This window comes from Bufo gargarizans, chromosome 3, assembly GCF_014858855.1.
Source record: "Bufo gargarizans isolate SCDJY-AF-19 chromosome 3, ASM1485885v1, whole genome shotgun sequence".
Classification (NCBI taxonomy): domain Eukaryota; kingdom Metazoa; phylum Chordata; class Amphibia; order Anura; family Bufonidae; genus Bufo; species Bufo gargarizans.
This window is the reverse complement of record NC_058082.1, coordinates 48318994-48339260: the sequence shown is the minus strand read 5'-3', so window position 1 is coordinate 48339260 and position 20267 is coordinate 48318994. Positions and strand designations below refer to the sequence as shown.

The 20267-nt window shown below is 41.6% G+C and overlaps 1 protein-coding gene across 2 annotated transcripts in view; it reads left to right on the top strand.

Annotated features, from left to right (window-relative positions):
* The window catches only part of DYNC2H1 (dynein cytoplasmic 2 heavy chain 1), a 478712-nt gene that overhangs the window by 239841 nt on the left and 218604 nt on the right, over positions 1-20267 (top strand). For both annotated transcript variants that reach the window (XM_044284009.1, XM_044284008.1), the window contains 3 exons: positions 6847-6919; positions 14740-14900; positions 16390-16515. In XM_044284009.1, coding sequence (XP_044139944.1) covers positions 6847-6919; positions 14740-14900; positions 16390-16515 — 360 coding nt within the window. The remainder of the gene's footprint in view (positions 1-6846; positions 6920-14739; positions 14901-16389; positions 16516-20267) is intronic.

The window sequence follows — 20267 nt, the reverse complement described above, 5'->3', positions numbered from 1 at the left end:
ACATAATGTTTCTCCGCAATGCGGGCCATATGAACATGGGACCAACACAGATGCCTTCAGCTGCCAAGCGCACATGGAACAGGTCAGCCAGTGTCATAGGTACAAAACTGCTGACAGATGCCTTTTAATATGAACAGATCAGGCCTAAGTAGTTTTTGAGAACTGACAAGTTAGAGAGTATCTGTCAGCAGTATTAACCCTGTTGAACCATACTGCTTTGTGCGTATGGTCTTGTTAATTACAATGAGAACTGTCTAGTGAACATCATTTGCAGTGCTCCAGAGGAAAAAACAAAGACGTATTCTTTATGCAATGAGGGCCTCATTGCACTCAGGGTGGGACCTTGCCCCCTGTGCATCTCAGTTCCTCAACTTTCCATTGCTGGCCCCGCCCCTCAGTGAATAAAGAATAAGTCTTTTTTATTTTATTTTTTTCCTTCGGAACTCTCCAACCGATTTTCACAACAGGCATTATCTGAAGGAAACCTATCATCAACTTTATGCTGATCTCACTGAGGGCAGTATAAAATAGTGACAGAAATGCTGATGTCAGCGGTGTGTCACTCATGAGCTAAAAGTAAGTGGTTGCGGAGAACCAGCATCATAATCATTGCAGACCAGTCCTTAAAGAGAGTCAAATCTACCTGAGAAGAGTCCTGGTTATTCCTAATCTCCTGCTCTCTCACCCGTCTGCTGATGATTGGCAGTTCCCTCCTAGAGAGAAAGGGAGAAAACTAGGTAGAAGCCGGTCAGTCATCAGCAGGTGGGCAGGAGAGCAGGAATTCATCAATAACCAGGACTCTTCTCAGGTGGCCGGGACTCTTTTCCAGGCCCAGTCTGCAATGATTGTGATGTTGGTTCTCGGCAACCACTTACTTGTAACTTATAAATGACAGACCGCTGAAATCAACTCACCTGTCTTTTCTTTATTCTATCGTTAGTATGTGCATCATAAAGTTGATCACAGGTTCCCTTTAAATCAGCAGGATCAGCCCAGTTGATCCGGCTGACAGGCACTGTTTAAAGTTCACAGCATGCAGCCAGTGCAATGTATTCATGATATGCAGGCTTAACCCTTCCACCCCTCGCTCTCCACCCGCCGATTGACATGCTTCTCCATATGCACAGCAGATACGGGTTTATACGGACAACCCTTTGATTTCAGTGAGCACCTGTTTATGTCTCATTTTCTTCTGGCTGCACCCTTCCGGTGACCCTTTTAACAAAATATGACTGTCCAAAGCGAAACGATTTTTTTTAAAGGATATACAGTAGAAACCCATTAAAGGGGACTAAAACAGGTAAGTACTTACTTGCCAGATTCCACACTGCCACTCCGGTTCTCCCGGCTGGGCTTTATTTTCTCGGCTGCAGCGGTGACGTCACATTGACAACACATGACCACTGCAGCCAGTTATTGGCCTCTTGAGGTAAACTGCTGAGGCCAGGGATTGGCAGCAGCGTTCATATGTTGTCAACATGACATCACTGGTGCAGCTGGGAAAATAGAGCCCAGCCGGGAGAACCAAAGCGGCAGTACAGGATCTGGCAGGTAAGTACTTACTTATTCTTTTTTGGCAGCCTGATCCAGAGGGGTGTCTGGTTTCAGGGTGAATGCCAACGATTGTGCACAAAAGTGTAGACACGCTCAGTGTATAAAGTATGCAGAAATCTACGCTTTAGGGCTCATGCACACGACGTATGTATTTTGCTGTCTGCTAAAAACGGATCCGCAAAAAATACTGATGACATCCGTGTGCATTCCGTATTTTGCGGAACGGAACAGCTGGACCCTAATAGAACAGTCCTATCCTTGTCCTTAATGCGGACTATAATAAGACATGTATAGCAGATAAAGCAGGCACTCCTCATCTGATTATATAGGCAGTCGATGGTTAATAATATTTAATTTCAACAATATAATTTAGCATGATTAAAACAAATAAAATGTAAATACACATATAAATAAGTATAAAAATTGTTACGGACAGCAGCAATATTAGAGCAGCGGGTATTTTAGCAGCAATATTAGAGCAGCGGTTTAGCAGCAATATTAGAGGTGTCATTAATCCTTTCACTTATCGGTGATATAAACAATAACGGTTGTTGGTTGCAGTGGTTAGAATCAAGGCAACAGTCATCAATATCAGCCTTATAAGTGAGTGATCTCCAGTTTCAGGATGCAGCCATCTCTGCCACCCTTACGTTAACATATATGAGTTGGTGACCTCAATGGTTCTGCAGTAGTGTTTCTTTTAACCTATGTCACTACTGTGCCATTCACTGTTATTTCTGTCCCAGTTTTGCTAAGGGTTTGGTTTGTTAATGCATCTGTGATTTAATACATTGGTGAGAAGTGTGGTATATTTATTACTCACTGTATTTGTACTGATCTAGGGTGGCGTCCCCCTCTATATACAGTGCACCCACCCTCCTTGATCACGGTGCCTTTGGCTGTTACCTCCGTGGTGTTCACCTGTGTGTTGGTGTTTGTTTCTGCCATGACTCTGCGTCCCACGTGGTGATTATGAGTCCCGTTGTATAGTCTCGCGAGATTTAGGGGAGCTGTTCGAGTGTTTGTTAATGGCGAAAAATTCAAATCCTATTCGTTTGTTGCCTGAAATATTCGGAATCCTGTAATCGCTTGTCAAATAAAATCTGGAGGATTTTCGATCGCTTTCTCGCGATTTTAGTTGAGTGGGTCTTTGCGGAATGTCCTGCTAAACACGTTTCGAGGTTCAAACCTCTTCCTCAGTAGCCATATCCGAAATGCCCCAAAATCAATCCTTTTATAGCCGTTTGTGTGCTGCTTAGAAAACCTGGAGTCGGTTATGTCTTGCTCCAAAACCCGGAAAACACATAGTCTTACAATTAGAATATACTTAGACAATGAAACGTATGGACAGTTAAAAACATCAATATAATGGATAAAATTGACTTGATATAAATTTTCGATAAAAAATTACATGATCCTTTTCTATGCGTTTTTGTAGATAATGTACTTTAAATTCAAATGTCCATATGTTGTTTCCAATAGTGTCCTTAAGCTTCTTGGATATGATGGATGACATAATACTAGAATAAATTCAATTTCAGTTTAGGCTTGATACATATGTTGATTATAAATAGAACTTCAGTATATACGTTTTGCATGCGTTTTTTTGAATTTTTATTGCTTTTATTATTCTTTATTTCTATATATAATTTCTGTAATTTTATCCTTTATTTAGGTTAGATTATCCAAAGGTTGTTTCTAGTACTACCCTTGAGGTGATGACCGACATAATGGTAAAATGAAATAAAATAAATTCTATTTAAAGCAAATTAAAATTTAGTGTATGTGTTAAATATAAATATTACTTCAATAATTGATATAGTTCCATCCAAATTTTCATTATATGAAAAAGATGCATATGCGTTTTGCATGCGTTTTTTGGAATGTTCTGCACTTTCTGATTACTTCCAAACAGTATTGGGCACCCTCCCAATGTCTACACTTCATTATCAAAAATACTGTTTGGAAGTAATCAGAAACAATTGAGCATAAATCCGCTGAACAACACATGAAGGAACAAATGCTATATAAATTATTTTTAGAAGTGCAGAACATTCAAAAAAACGCATGCAACGCGCATATGCGTTTTTTTCGTTCTATCAAATATATATACGAAATGACATCAACTACTGAAGTTCTATTTATAATCAACATATGTATCAAGCTTAAACTGTTTGAAATTGAATTTATTTTAGTATTATGTCATCCATACGTTATGTCCATACGTTTAATTGTCTAAGTATATTCTAATTGTAAGACTGTGTTTTCCGGGTTTTGGAGCAAGACATAACCGACTCCAGGTTTTCTAAGCAGCACACAAACGGCTATAAATTGATTTTGGGGCATTTCGAATATGGCTACTGAGGAAGAGGTTTGAACCTCGAAAAACGCGTTTAGCAGGACATTCCGAAAAGACCCACTCAACTAAAATCGCGAGAAAGCGATCGAAAATCCTCCAGACTTTATTTGACAAGCGATTACAGGATTCCGAATATTTCGGACAACAAACGAATAGGATTCAAATTTTTCGCCATCAACAAACACTCAAACAGCTCCCCTAAATCTCGCGAGACTATACAACGGGACTCATAATCACCACGTGGGACGCAGAGTCATGGCAGAAACAAACACCAACACACAGGTGAACACCACGGAGGTAACAGCCAAAGGCACCGTGATCAAGGAGGGTGGGTGCACTGTATATAGAGGGGGACGCTGAGTAATAAATATACCACACTTCTCACCAATGTATTAAATCACGGATGCATTAACAAACCGAACCCTTAGCAAAACTGGGACAGAAATAACAGTGAATGGCACAGTAGTGACATAGGTTAAAAGAAACACTACTGCAGAACCATTGGGGTCACCAACTCATATATGCTAACGTAAGGGGGGCAGAGATGGCTGCATCCTGAAACTGGAGATCACTCACTTATAAGGCTGATATTGATGACTGTTGCCTTGATTCTAACCACTGCAACCAACAACCGTTATTGTTTATATCACCGATAAGTGAAAGGATTAATGACACCTCTAATATTGCTGCTAAACCGCTGCTATAATATTGCTGCTAAACCGCTGCTCTAATATTGCTGCTAAACCGCTGCTCTAATATTGCTGCTAAAATATTGCTTCTGTAATATTGCTGCTGTCCGTAACAATTTTTATACTTATTTATATGTGTATTTACATTTTATTTATTTTAATCATGTTAAATTTTATTGTTGAAATTAAATATTATTAACCATCGACTGCCTATATAATCAGATAAGGAGTGCCTGCCTTATCTGCTATACATATACCATTAGTTTGTGATTGGGTGAAATCACTATCAAGCAAGAGCACCCGTCCTTTGATATCAGGAAGTGAGCCACTATATAATTTTTAATCTATAATAGGACATGTTCTATTTTTTTGCGGGAACGGAAATACGGTGATCCGGAAACGGAATGCACACTGAGTAACTTCCGCTTTTTTTGCAGACCCATTGAAATGAATGGTTCTGCATATGGTCAGCAAAAAAAACGGAACGGAAAGAAAATGCGTTCGCGTGCATGAGGCCTTATACCGTTCCTATCCCAGTCCGGCATACACCTCCGTAGATTTCATCGCCTGACACTGTTCAGATTCTTTAGTCAAGGTTATGATTGCTTTAAGTCATTTTGCACCGACATGGAGGTGACATCACTTGACCCCTCATCCAGCCCCCTCCTCATATGTTTCCTCTTGAGCTCAGTTCTGCTGACTGCCCGTGACCCTTCCTCCTTCATCAGCCCCCGAGCCTTTCTGCATTGTAATTCAGCATAGCCATATGCCAACATTGTGGTTGTATTAACCTTCTAGAATATACGATATGGAAGGAAAAGGCCATTATTCTCTTTCCTATCATCTCTGTTCTCATAGTGGCCGGGCATTCATCATCTTCTAGATTTCATCTACAAACTGTAATTACTATGCCAATTGTTTATTCGCTTTGGTCTTTTTTTAATATCATTTAGTAATGTGATTTATTTATTTTTTATCCTATTTAACTAATGAAGTTTAGCTGTTTCTTGTGAAGATTGTAGCATGTTATTAAAGGCATTTGTCAGGACCCACGAAAATGTTACAGGTCAGGAATGCTCTAAAGAACCTCAATCACCCACCATTCCTGCGCCATTGCTCTAGTACTCCCCGGTGGTCTTTGTTTTCGGCTCTGTAGCGCTGGTGTCACAGACTACTTCAGGTTATTGCTGCAGCCAATCACTGGCCTCAGCGGTTATGTGAGGAAGTTTGGTACATAATTACTGTAGCAAGACACGGTATGGTAAATGACTGTACGGTTCTTAAAGGGGTTGTCTCACTTCAGCAAATAGCATTTATTACGTAGAGACAGTTAATACAAGGCACTTACTAATGTATTGTAATTGTCCATATTGCCTCCTTTGCTGGCTGGAGTCATTTTTCCATCACATTATACGCTGCTCGTATCCAGGAGTTACGACCACCCTGCAATTCAGCAGCGGTGGTCGTGCTTGCACACTACAGGAATAAGTGCTTGCCTCTCTTGGAGTGCACATAGACTAGTACTTTTTCCTACCATGAGCAAGCACGACCACCGCTGATGGTTTGCAGGGTGGTCGTAACCTCTGGATATGAGCAGTGTATAATGTGATAGAAAAATGAATCCAGCCAGTAAGTGAAGCAATATGGATAATCACAATACATTAGTAAGTGCCTTGCATTCACTTTCTCTACATAATAAATGCCACTTTCTGAAGTGACACAATCCCTTTAAATATACTTTGATCAAAAAGTATCTGTGCCCACCCACCATGACCCATCCACCTACTCCATTTGATGCCTATCTCTATGCCAGTGGGCATCTAAATTCAGTAGAGCGGACCCCACACGTATACTGTGTTACCTCTGTGTGCCATCAGGCATCCGATGAGAGGAAGAACAGACTGTATGGATCACATTAATAATGGCATGATAGGCGTGCATTCAGACTTGGAGGCGGCCACACGTCTAACTATGTACTAAGAAGACAAAAAAAAACAGAAACCTATCCTGCACAATATAATAAATATATACGCAGATGTACATGGGGTCTGCTTTCTGGAATTTTTTTCGATTTTAAGATCTTGTAGCCAACAAATAGGAACCTTCATTTACATTCAGAGAATGCATTTATGAAAAAAATTGTAAAAAAAAAAAAAAAACTCCAGTGAATTTAATAATTTTTACCAAACTAAAAATCTAAATAATATTTACCGGTTATAATAAAGCTTTCTGCACTTTCTCTAGATTCTTGTGGTACAAGCAGTTCGGCCGGACAGACTTCAGAGTGCCATGGCCATGTTTGCTTGTCGGACTCTGGGTAAGATGAAAAAAAATTTGTTAATTTTTTTTACCTATATAGTGGAATGTGAAGGAAATCACATAAAAACAATATTTGATTAAAGCAATATCTTTATAATGTGGTATAACTTTTTTTCTTTTTTTTTCGGTGGGGGGGGGGGGGCAAGGGGGTGGACAAAAAAATTACGGGAAACAAGTAAGACAGTAACATATGGCAGGCATGGCCAACCTGTGGCTCTCCAGCTGTTGTAAAACTGCAATTCCCACCATGCCCTGCTGTAGGCTGATAGCTGTTGGCAGTCTGGGCATGCTGGGAGTTGTAGTTTTGCAACATCTGGAGAGCCTCAGGTTGGCCATCCCTGACATATGGTATATACAATAATATATCGTTATGGTAAAAGACCTCAGCCCTCGAAGCAACTTGTATAACAATTTTACAATATTTTTGTCTCTAAAGATATATTTTTTTCTTTGTATTATAATAACTTTTTTAGTTCGCCCCTGAATCTCTTCCATAGAAGTAATAAAATATTATTCAACACGCTCATTTTCAGAGGATCCAAAGACATTCTAATGGGCGTTTAGGTCTTCACCAGATGGCTTTTTCTTGGAGAGGAGGTTAATCAGACAGGTTGGGTTTTTGCTGTCTAGTTTTGATCTAAGCAGAGCAGGAGATGGCACATGACAGGGCTTGTGATATATGAAAAAGAGGTTGGTGTGTATGTGTACACAATGGATTGTAAAAGCATAGGCCGACCTAGTGCTTATGTAAATTAAAAGGGTTTTCCGAAATTTTTATACTAATGACCTATGCTCGAGATAGGTCATCAGTGTCTAATCGGTGGGGGTCTGACACGCGGAAACCCGGCCGATCAGCTGTGAGCATCGGTGCCTTCTCACAGCTTACCAAGCACAGCGCTGTACATTGTATAGTGGTTGTGCTTGGTATTGCAGCTCATCCCTATTCACTTCTATGGGGCTGAGCTGCTCCTAGGTCACGTGACTAATGAATGTATCGTCACTGGCCTAGGAAAAGCTGTGAGAAGGCCGTGGTGCTTAGGAGCTGATCGGTGGGGGACCCAGATGTTGGACCCCCACCGAGCAGATACTGATGACCTATCCAAAGGTCATGATAGATCATCAGTATTTAACCCTCAAAAAAAAAACTTTAATGAAAATAAAAATAAAAATTCATCCCTTTTTTTAAAAGTCACATGGAGAAGATAGATGAAACAAATGCCATCCCTTGTATCAGCCTTTTCATCAATTGTCATCTATAGTTAAATGGAAAAAAAACATACTCTGCCACCACCAGAGGGAGCTTAATCGCTAACTGCATACTGTGTTACTATGAAGTTCAATGTTCCAACAGTTACCGTACGTAGTAAGCTTTTAGCATTCAAAGGGGTTTCCACTGGGAAAAAATGACCACATGGTCTCATGCTGTAATAATAATAATAATAAAACAATCGCCTTATCACAGCATCCTAGTTCTGGTGCAGTGACTACTGTTCCCGCAGAACCAGAAGTGTGACCACCCTAATTGGTGGTGCTGCAGAACCGCTGCGGTACCGTAATCCACAGCCATAACCTCTGATTACCAGCATAGGAAAAACCAAAACAGGGTCTACGCGATCTACCACATTCACCCCGGCAAGAACTATCACCTAAGTGCACAATTCATGGCTAGATAAGCCTAGAGAGGAGTGGCTGGGTGGGACACTAGCAGATGGATGAGATGGTGTGGTACTTCCTACACCCACTATGATTGTAGTAGGAAAACATTGCTCTCCAGGTCCCCCACGTAAAGCTTGACCACTGATTTAGGCAAAAGTACACTCCAAATAGGTGATAGTGTGTCAGTGAGTGATGCACATACATACGGAGTGTGCCCTGGCCGGTGTGCAGAGACAGAGAATTGAGTGGTGTCGCTGAGGCTACAGCAGCTGTATGGACCATCTACAGCTCTAAAGTATAAGGCCTTTTTCACACGAAAGATACGGATTGGTTTAGGGTGCGTTCTGTGAAACTTGCACCATTTCGCACGCAAGTTTAGTCCGTTTTGTCTGCGTTTTTGCGTTCGGTGTTTCAGTTTTTTCCGCTTGGGTACAATCGGTTTTGATGCGTTTATTACGCGCGTGAAAAAAAACTGAAGGTTTCTAAACAACATTTCCTAGCACTAGCAGCCATCAGTGAAAAAGACATTACATCCGGACTTTAAATGGAACCTGTCTGGCAATGTGAAGCAGACTGTAAGGTCTCATAAAGCATGTTGCCACTCTCTAATGTTGCCACTCTCTCTAAAGAGATTCAAAGATGTGAAATAAAGTCTGTCTGGAATGTCTTGAAATCTGTCTGGAAAGGGTTACGAACCATTATCCACAAACAGAGAGAACTTATAAAACTGGTCAACCTTTCCAGGAGTAGCTGATCTACCAAAATTTCACCAACGGTGCAACTCTTACAACCAGGAGGTCACAAAAAACCCAGACTAACATCTAAAGAACTACAGGTTTCACTTGCTTCATTGTAAGGGTTTTCTGGTTTTCATCCAGCATCCAAATAATTATTTATGTCACTGTAATGTTAGAATGTATTTATTTTACCTTTATTCCTTCCATCTTCCGTTGGCCTGTTGTCACATGACCGTGTCCATGCAGCTTTTTCTTATTTCCTGTGATGTTATGAGACATGGGAGTGTCTTTGGTGGATGGGAGGAGCTATAAACTAACTGGCTGTTGTTGGGGGCGGTGCTGGATCTGTGGTAGAGGTAGGAGAAGTGCATCATGGGTTTGGTTGGATGCAGCAAGAGAAAGTTCTACATACAGGATGGAAACAAAGCAGAGGGATTCATTTACATGGTAAAAACAGGTCAGAGAGTCCACATTGGGGAAAAAAAAACATGGGGAAGAACTGCATGTGGTAAGCAACTCTGAGCAGATCTGTTAAAATCCATAGAAATCCTAAAAGAAACTTTTAAGTTCAATCTGCACAATTTCTCAATAAGAAAAACACTGAGCGAAAATAGCATCCATGGGAGACTCGCTAAGCACAAACCACTGCGGAGCAAAAAGAACACAAGGGCTCGTGTCGCACTTGCCAAAAAAAACCATCTAGATGAAACCCAAGACTTTTGGGATAATATTCTGTGGACTAATAAATCAAAGGTGGAACTCTGTAGAAGACATGGGTCCAGTCACATCTGGCGTAAAGCTAGCATTCCACCATAAGAACATCATACCAACATGGTGGTGGTAGTGTGATAGTCTGGGGCTACTTTGCTTCCTGTAGGACCTGGATGACTTCTCATAATTGACAGGATCATCAATTCAACTTTGTCAGAATATCTTGAAGAATGTCTGCTCCTCAGTTCGTAATCGAAAGCTCAGGCGCAGTTGGATTTTGCCTCAGGACAATGATCCAAAAACACCCACGCAAGTCCATCTTTGAAAAGGAAAATGAAAGTTTTGGAGAGACCGAGTCAGCGACCTGACCTGAATCTCATTGAGGGACTCTGGCAAGACCTTTTAATGGCCAGTTCGTGCTCAGAAACCCTCCAATTTGTCCAAAATTCTGCAAATGGAGTGGGCCAAAATCTTTCTCATGGCGATGTAAATGACTCATTGCAATTTATTGCAAACATCTGGTTGTGACTATTACCGCCAAGGGTGCCACAATCCGTCACATAGGTGAAATAGATTTTGAATAAATCTTTATCTTCAGTAAATGTAATGATCATTCAAAAGCTGCATTTTCTGTTTTCTCGTGTTGCCTTCATCTTATATTAAAATTCATTGGATTATCTGAAACATTTCAATGTGACTAATTAGTCAAAAGAAATGGGGTGAGGGACAGACACTTGTGCACATTGCTATATTTCGAGCTCGAAACGCAGGAATTAGCCACATTAAATGAAAATGGGGTAAATTCTCAGCTGGGCAAACTGCAAGCCAAAGGCCAGCCTTGGAAAATGCATGTCAGGTTTGAATCCATCATGTGAATATACCCGAAGATTGAAAACAACAATGTGGTGTTCAAGGGTGGACATTCCCTTCGAGGCAGTAATATCATTGATGGAAATCAGCTCTTTTCTACCCAGTTATTAAATATTCACTTAGAAGTCGAATGAATTGTGTCCAATATCTTGGTTTATTGAATCAATTAAAAGTGAGTCAATCTTTCAGGCGAGATTGAGTTTAAAATATTCTGTTTTTAAACATTTTATGTAATAAGGTTCTGTTCTCTCCAAAGCTGACTTAACTTTGTTCTACAGTAAAGAAATTTAATTATAATTTATTACATCAATGTCTGGACTTCATTACCAGCGAGAAGTTTCCAGTTCCTTTAGGTCATTGCCACTTGGATGGAGAATTTACGCAGTGACAAGTAATAAGGATGTTGGAGAAATTCATATTAAGGAAGAACTGATGGAACAGCCTTGTAGGGTGGAAAGGACCAAAATAGCATTTTTGCTTTCTATATTACTATATTTTATATTAATATTCTTGGCAAATTTTCATAATTAGTGAAAAGGAGCTTCTAGGGTCAGGTAACATACTGAGGCTGTCAATCTGTCCATCTGGTCCTTAAAATTCTAATTTCCAATATACGGTGTGCACAATACTGTAAATCCTTAAAGGACACCTAAGACACTGGCTGACCTGTTACATGTGCGCTTGGCAGCTGAAGACATCTGTGTTGGTCCCATGTTCATATGTGCCGCATTGCAGAGAAAAATTATGTTTTAATATATGCAAATGAGCCTCTAGGAGCAACGGGGGGGGGGGGGGGCAGGGGGGGGTTAGGGTTGCCGTTACACTTAGAGGCTTAGCTCTCTGTGCAACTGCCGTGCCCTCTCTATTTTGATAGACAGGACCTGGCAGTGAAAACTCCATCAGTCCTGACCCTGTCAATCAAATAACAGAGGGCGTGGCAGTTGCCGGAAGAGCAGAGCCTATAGGAGTAAAGGCAACGCCCCGTTGCTCTTGGAATTTCATTTGCATATATTAAAACATCATTTTTCTCAGCAATGCGGGCACAGATGCCTTCAGCTGCCGAGCGCACATGTAACAGGTCAGCCAGTGTCATAGGTACAAAACTGCTGACAGATGCCCTTTAAAACCGCAGGGCATAACAATTACTGCTGCATGTTACTGGGTTGTAGAAGTTGCCAGAATGAACCCCCCCCCCCTTCTCGGACATCACTTCCTTCTCTGCTGCTATCGGCTGAAGAAGCACCTCCCAGACTTCCTGTGCGCCTGTCCCACAACGTGTACTTCTGAAGTAAAACTGCTGATACTGAGAGCCCCCTGCTTTTATTTTTTTTTTAAATACTTCATCCTGGACCAGTAAACCGGGAAGTAGCTGAAAGAGAGCCTGCAGCCCCCCTAGTATTATATGCCGAGTGCATACCTGGGGTGGGAAGAGAAGGAGTCTGTGAGTTGTAACCTCAGCCAATAGATAGCGATGCCAGAAGAGGGGATGTAATTCGGCTTCCTTCTAACGTACAGCCTATACAACTCTATTGTTATGGCTTCTTTACGAAGTTGAGGCCCTTTTACAATGTCCGATTTTTGGCCAGTTTTCGGGAACAAGCGTTCATAGGATATTTCCCAATATAATCAAGTAGCGGATTGTCGGCTAATGGGCACGTTTTATCAGGATGACAGATGCCGATTATCGACCGCACATCTCTCTGTGTAATCAGGGATGTGTTCCTGATAATGAATTAAACACAATGAAACTACAAAAAAAGAGGTATGTATAAAAATTGCCAGCACTCAAACTAAATGAAAACTATATATATGTTAGAACAACGCAGCAAAGCTAAAAACCATTAAATACAATGGGGGACATTTATCAATGTGTTTATGCCACAATAGTGCTGTAAGAAAGTCCGCAATTATGACGCATGTCATATTTCTACCATAATTTTGCCACTTATTTGAGCTTCTCGCCTTAAGAGCCCCACTAACAAGTGACTTTAAGTGGAGATACACGTGGGGCTCTTGCCCCTATCCCCCTCGGTCGGACCGCCAGCTTTCAGCTATATTTAGGTGACATGGTTTCAGTATATTTTTATGGACTTATTGTTTATTGTCTAATACTTGGTCATCCCTTATTCCTTTCCTATTCATTTCTTTTGTTTCTTGTGCCTTATTTACAGGTAAATTTAAATATCGTGCAAAAGTCCATTTATTCCAGTAATGCAACTTAAAATTAGAATATTGTGAAAAGGTTCAATATTCTAGGCTCAAAGTGTCAGCTAATTAATCCATACCCCCTAAAGCAAAGGGTACCTGAGGGTACATGTCGCCGTACTGCATATTGGGGCACATTTATTAAGACCGGCGTTTCAGACACCAGACTTAATAAGGTCCTGCACTGGCGGTGGATCCGCCGCAGTTATGTAGACAGGGGTGCACCACCAATGAGGCCAGGTGAGGCGATCACCTCATGCAGCACCAGCTAGGGGTAGTAGAAGGACCTTGGGCAACGAGCGCTTTTATTGTGGCCAAGGGGTTAGGTTAAGAAATTGTCATTAGGGGGTAGGTGCTGTTTCAATTTTCGTCTCAGGCAGCAGAAAGGCACCCCTGTATGTAGTGGCATGGATCCACCACTACTTCCAAATGTACGACATCTAAAACAGGCTTAGAAAATGGTAAATGAGACGGGCCTGCCGGACCGTCCCCTTCTCCGCCCACACCAAGCCCACATTTTTTTAGATCTGGCGTGAGCGGGGAGAAGTCGCAGATTGTTGTGCAAATAACCTTTGCCTTGCAATCTGCACCAGAAATACCCCTAATATAGGCATATTTCTGTTTAATGAATGATTCCGTTGTCTTTTTTAATTGTTTTTAACTTTAGAAAATTGGGACTGCAGGATCAGACTACACAACATTTGTAGTCTGTAACCATGGAGACACATAGCAGCTGTAGGCACGTTTAAAGACATATTTATATTTTTCATTTGCCCTATTTTGTTTCATTTGTTTGAAGCGCTGACATTTTTTATACATACTTTTTTTTTCTTTTGGTCTTGGTCTAAATGGTTATTTGAAGTAAGTTTGTTACAGCACCCTTGATATTGTATGGTGGTGCCCGCAGTGGAGGAACGACTGTGGTTGCAATCATTCTTCCCACATTCAGTTATAATCGGCAAACAAGCACTGATGGATATGTTCTCCTCCAACGGTGCTCGCACTGCCTGAATATAGGGCAGTGTAATACCACTCTAAATCTTCCTTAGTGCCGTGTTATATTATTGTAATACTGATAATTGCTCAGCTTTTCATACAAGGATCCTATTAAACGCTCCGATCTTTTTGGCAGGATGAGGACCGTTTGACGATAAAGACATCCATTGGTGCTCGTTTGCTTCGGCCTATTACACAGTAAATGCGCTACCACATTCATAACCCCCGGTCTAATCATAATCAGCAGACATCCCTGATTACACATGGAGATGTGCTGCTGATAATCGTACATCTTTCATTCTGATGAAAAATGCCAATTAGCCGACAGGCAAGCACTTACTCCTTTACCGGCTGATCGGCATCATGATCGGGAACGAGAGTTCCTATGGACGCTTGTTACCAATAATTAGCTCGAAACGCACTCAGTCTAATAGGGCCTGAAGTCTCCAACTTGTCAGCAAGTGACCTTTTACCATTTCTGAACATGAGCATAACTGGACATGTGTCCTTTGGGATACTGGTAAAGCCACGTACGTGACCATTCCTGTAGAAGCTATAATGGTGACCATTTGGTCTCCACTTGCAAGGCTTGGCTGATAGATCTCTTATGCAGTAATTATTATCTACTCTAATTTTTATACAGGTCTGAAAGAATTATCTCCTGCACCCCTTAATCTGAAACGTCTCAGTAAGGACACTCTGGCTATTGAACCCGTTCTCATAATTATATCTCCTGGAGCCGACCCGTCCCAGGAGCTGCAGGAGCTTGCCAGTGCTGAAGTTGGGAGAGAATGCTATCGTGAGGTAAGTACACAGGCACTTCTGACTAGTAATTCTACTTGCCACAAATGACACTACTGATACCTCACTAGACGATCATTAGTTTCCTGTTCTTACTAACTGTACGACTGCACTGAGAAGGAATTTGAATGGATTAGTGGTCCGGGTCGGCCTCATAGATTTTGTATTGGAGCAGCAGTGCACATACTCGACCACCACTCCAAACCTTTTCTCACTGGAACAGTGGACTCAGGACCTTCCCCTGTTCTAGTCATCAGCCATTCTGTTTTTTTCATGTGTACAGTACTTTGGGCAGGTTATAAATGTCATTTGTGGAAAACAACTTAAAAGAGGACCTTTCACCGCTCCTGACATGTCTGTTTTAATATCTTCATGCATTCCCCATATAATAACAATTCTGGAACATCTATTCTTATGTCTGTATGTTGTACCATTCCTTTATTATTTCTGCTAGAGGTTATGAATGAAGTGCTAGCAGTCTGCAGTAAGGGTACAGAGGGGAGGTAACCACTGCACAGTCTGACTCTATCCAATCGGTGCTGCCATTGTCAGTCTGTGCAGGGACACACCTCCAACTGGTTACCACCATCTGTAACCTTACTGCAGACTGCTAGCACTTCAGTAATAACTTCTAGCAGGAATAATAAAGGAATGGTACATCATAGAGTCATAAGAGTAGATGCTCCAGAATTGTTATTACATGGAGAATGCATGAAGACATTGAAACCAGGCCTGACAGCACAAGGGACAGGTCATCTTTAAAATCAAACTGTATGACTGATAAAACACAGGTCAGTATTGTTCACAGACAGGCCCGGCTGATACCAAGAATTGTCTGGGATGTAAAAACACGATGGACTAAAAAATATTATTAGGCTTGGTGATCAGAGCAAAAACTGCTGGATTTTAGATACCGTATCTCTAGTCACATAGAAAATAAAATAAAAAATATCTCCAAAAATTCCTAAAAATAAGTTGAACATAAAACCTTTAAAAAACATTAAATAAACTATTCTCACGTCGCCGATCACCCGCCAGCTCCCTTCCAACACTTCCCAAGTCCCCTACTGATCTCTGCTTCCTGCTCAGCCAATCCGCTTATGTTAGGCTAAACAATGGCCCTGGTAATTTGCCATTTGTGGCAAAGTTCTTCCATTTCTAGGTCCCCCATCCAATCATGTCCACCTGCAAGAAAGGTATTTGTGAAAGGCCATTGACATAACTGTGTCCCAGAAGACACTACAGGCGACTATGCTCATTTTTGGCCTGTGATCACCACATGTCTGGTACCCAGCTACAACATCGTGCCAGTTTGCAGACCATGTGGATGGATCCTGCAGCCTGTCTCTCCTATTTATTTGACCTGCAGACACACATTGTACTTTTGTCTCCAAGTAAATACTGTACAGGTATAGATTCATACATAAGCTCTGTGAAGTTACGGATTTGCTTGGCATACGAGGTTCTCTGGAATGATGGAATTTCTTTATAGGTGGCAATGGGTCAAGGCCAAGCTGATGTGGCCATACAGACGCTGAGGGAATGCGCCCGGGAGGGAGAGTGGCTGTGTCTGAAGAATCTGCATCTTGTCATCTCTTGGCTGCCGGTCCTGGAAAAGGCGAGTCCAACAAAAATAACTTCCAGTCGATGATAATATATATATTTTTTTTCATTTTTCCTGGCCGATTTCTCATATTCATTCATGAAAGTACAATTTTAATCATAAGAAAACATTGTGTAATCCTGTAACATGTGGCGTAGACAGCTCTGAGATACTGATGTCTACTGCAGACAGCACAGATAGTGTCGAGATTTCACCGCAAAGCCATACATCAGCGTGCCATGCACACACACATCAGAATGGGGGGATTCTTTAAAGAGAACCCATCTTTATCGTAGGCATTTCTTATGTAGACAAAGTGAATACAAGGCACTTACTAATGTATTGTGATTGTCCATATTGCCTCCTTTGCTGGCTGGATTCATTTTTCCATCACGTAATACACTGCTCATTTCCAGGGGCCAAGGCCACCGCTGCAGCACAGACACGAGGTGACCGGGACAGGGTGCGTACCTGTGTGTGCTCCCACGGTCCTGGCCACCAGAGATTGGCTTAATTAGTTTTTCCATTGCATTATACACTGCTTGGATCCAGGGGTTAAGACCACCCTGCAATCTAGCAGTGGTGGTCGTGCTTGCACACTATAGGAAAAAGCCGTGGCCTCTCTGGTTGCCTGGACCATGGGAGTGCACATAGGCTGGCACTTTTTCCTATAGTGTGCAAGCACGACCACTGCTGATGGATTACAGGGTGGTCGTAACCCCTGGATACAAGCCGTGTATAATGTGATGGGAAAATTTAACGAAGACAGCAAAGGCGGCAATATGGGCAATCACAATACATTAGTAAGTGCCTTGCATTAACTTTCTCTACATGATAAATGCCATTTGCTTAAGTGAGTCAACCCCTTTAACCCCTTAATAGCGGTACCCCTTCAGCCCGCTCCTGTCAGGTAGAAAGGACAGCAGAATCGGCTGATAGTGCTCTTTATGTATGCCCCACATAAGTGAATAGGAGTTATGGAAAATGGCGTAACACATCAAACTGTACTATTACCGCATCTCACATGTGACAGAAGCAGCCTAGCTGTGCTAAACTGTGTTCATAACTCCCATTCACATGTATGGGAATTACGGTCTGCTCGTCTGATGCCGGCTAATGAATGGAATGTTTAACGGCTGTTTCAGTAACTCCCATAGAAGTGAATGGCAACTGCTGTGCGTCCACCCTTCATTCAGTCCCCACCTGGATATGGCAGCCCAGAACCCTCGTTCTCCACATAGGTGAGGGTCCTAAAAATGGGACCTGCAACTTTCAGGATAAAGGACCCAGATAAATTTGCATCTGAACAATCTACCAGCTGTTTTTTTAGGTCCAATTTATGGATGCATATACAATAGTGTATAATTGCATAATTAGTTTTAATATGTTTATTATGTGTTCTTGCATAGCAAGACCACATACTATTATCTCACATATATATTATTATGTGTTCTTGCATAGCAAGACCACATACTGTTATCTCACATATATATTATTCTTATTCTTATTATAGCCAAATTTGCCACCCTAACTCCTCCCACAGTTTTTACACTACATAGACAAAAATTTACCAAAACGTGCAGATTGTTCCCGATCGGATTGCTATTACTTTGTGGAGCGATCCCACCCCCGGGGCCCCCGTGGCGGGCCCCGGAAGCCCCCTTTTTTCCCACAGACTTTGACAGGGTAAATTTTCAAATCGCTCCCACTCGCCAGGCTTTGAGGCTAAAGTCACCAAACTTGGGTCACTTAGTCATGGGCTCAACCCGAAATTTTTTGGCACATTTCGGGGACCCCATAATGTAGGAGGGGCCACACAGAACCAATCAAAATCTCCCCATTGACTATAATGAGACCTTCAAATCGCTACTCCTCCCACATTTTTAGGAGTACAAATTCCAAACTTTGCAGACTTGGTCGGCACCCACCCGAGTACCTTGCTTGTGCTTTGTTACCCGATCCCACCCTCCGGGCCCCTGGGACAGGGCCCCCAAAATCCAAGTTTTTCCCATTGACTTTGACAGGGAAAATTTTCAAATCGCTCCCAGTCGCACAGATTTTAAACTAAAGTCACCAAACTTGGGTCACTTAGTCATGGGGTCAACGCGCAATTTGTTAGCACATTTCGGAGACCCGAAAATTTGGGCGGGGCCACACAGAACCAATCAAATTCTCCCCATTGACTACAATGAGACGTTCAAATTGCTACTCCTCCCACAGATTTAGGAGTATAAATACCGAACTTTGCACTCTTGGTCGGCACATACCCGAGTATCTTGCTTGTGCTTTGTTAACCGATCCCTCCCTCCGGGCCCCTGTGGCGGGCCCCCGAAAACCTCTTTTTTTCTCCCATAGAGTTTTATTGGAAAAATGCAAATGTTTGTCACTCGTACAGCTTCGGAGTGAAACTCACCAAACTTGGGTCACTCAGTCATGGGGTCAACCTGAAAATTTCTGTCACATTTTGGGGACATTAAAAAGTGGGCGGAGCTACAAACAACCAATCAGATTTTCCCTATTGACTTCAATAAGAAACCTTTAAATTGCTGTCATTCTCACAGTATTTAAGCCAGAATACCCAAACTTGGCACCGTAGGTCATTGGGTGACTGGATTCAAAAAATAATGAAAAAGTGGGCGGAGTCTACAACGGCCAATCAAATTTCAGCCATTTGTTTAAATGGGAAAAATTCAAACTGCCGCTGCTCTTAGACTGTTAATGGCAGGTTTCCCAAACGTGGTACAGTTGGACAATTTAGGATTAGGATTAAAATTTTGAAAAGTGGGCGGGGCCAAAAACAACCAATCAGATTTCTTTCATTGATTTCAATATGGAAAAAAAAAATTCAGAAAATTGAAAAATGCTGCCATGATTGATGTCAGGGGCTTCAAATCTCTGAAATCAGGTGATAGATTAATTTGGATTCAAAAATTTAAAAAGTGGGCGGAGCCAACAACAACAAATCAGATTTTCCCTATTGACTTCAATGAGAAACCTTTAAATTGCTGTCATTCTCACAATATTTAAGTCAGAATACCCAAACTTGGCACCGTAGGTCATTGGGTGACTGGGGTCAAAAAAAATTAAAAAGTGGGCGGGGTCTACAACGGCCAATCAAATTTCAGCCATTTGTTTAAATGGGAAAAATTCAAACTGCCGCTGCTCTTAGACTGTTAATGGCAGGGTTCCCGAAACTTGGCACAGTTGGTCACTGGAGGACTGTGCCAATGTATATCTCATTTTGGGGATGCTAAAAAGTGGGCGGAGCCACAAACACCAATCAGATTTTCCCTATTGACTTCAATAAGAAACCTTTAAACAGCTGTCATTCTCACAGCACCCAAACTCGGCAGGGTGGGTCAGTGTGAGACAAAGGTCAAAATTTATAAAAGTGGGCGGAGTCTACACTCCACCCAGTTACTCCGCCCACTCCAGTTGTAAGCTACTGGTGGAGGCAAGAACACATCACACAATTTCCCCAGAAATTGTACCTTTTCTAGTTATTAAGTGTTCTTGCATAGGCAAGACCACATACTGTTATCTCACATATATATTATTATGTGTTCTTGCATAGCAAGACCACATACTATTATCTCACAATATATATTATATGTGTTCTTGCATAGCAAGACCACATAATGTTATCTAACATATATATTATTATGTGTTCTTGCATAGCAAGACCACACTATTATCTCACATATATATATTATTATGTGTTCTTGCATAGCAAGACCACATATATTATCTCACTATATTATTATTAT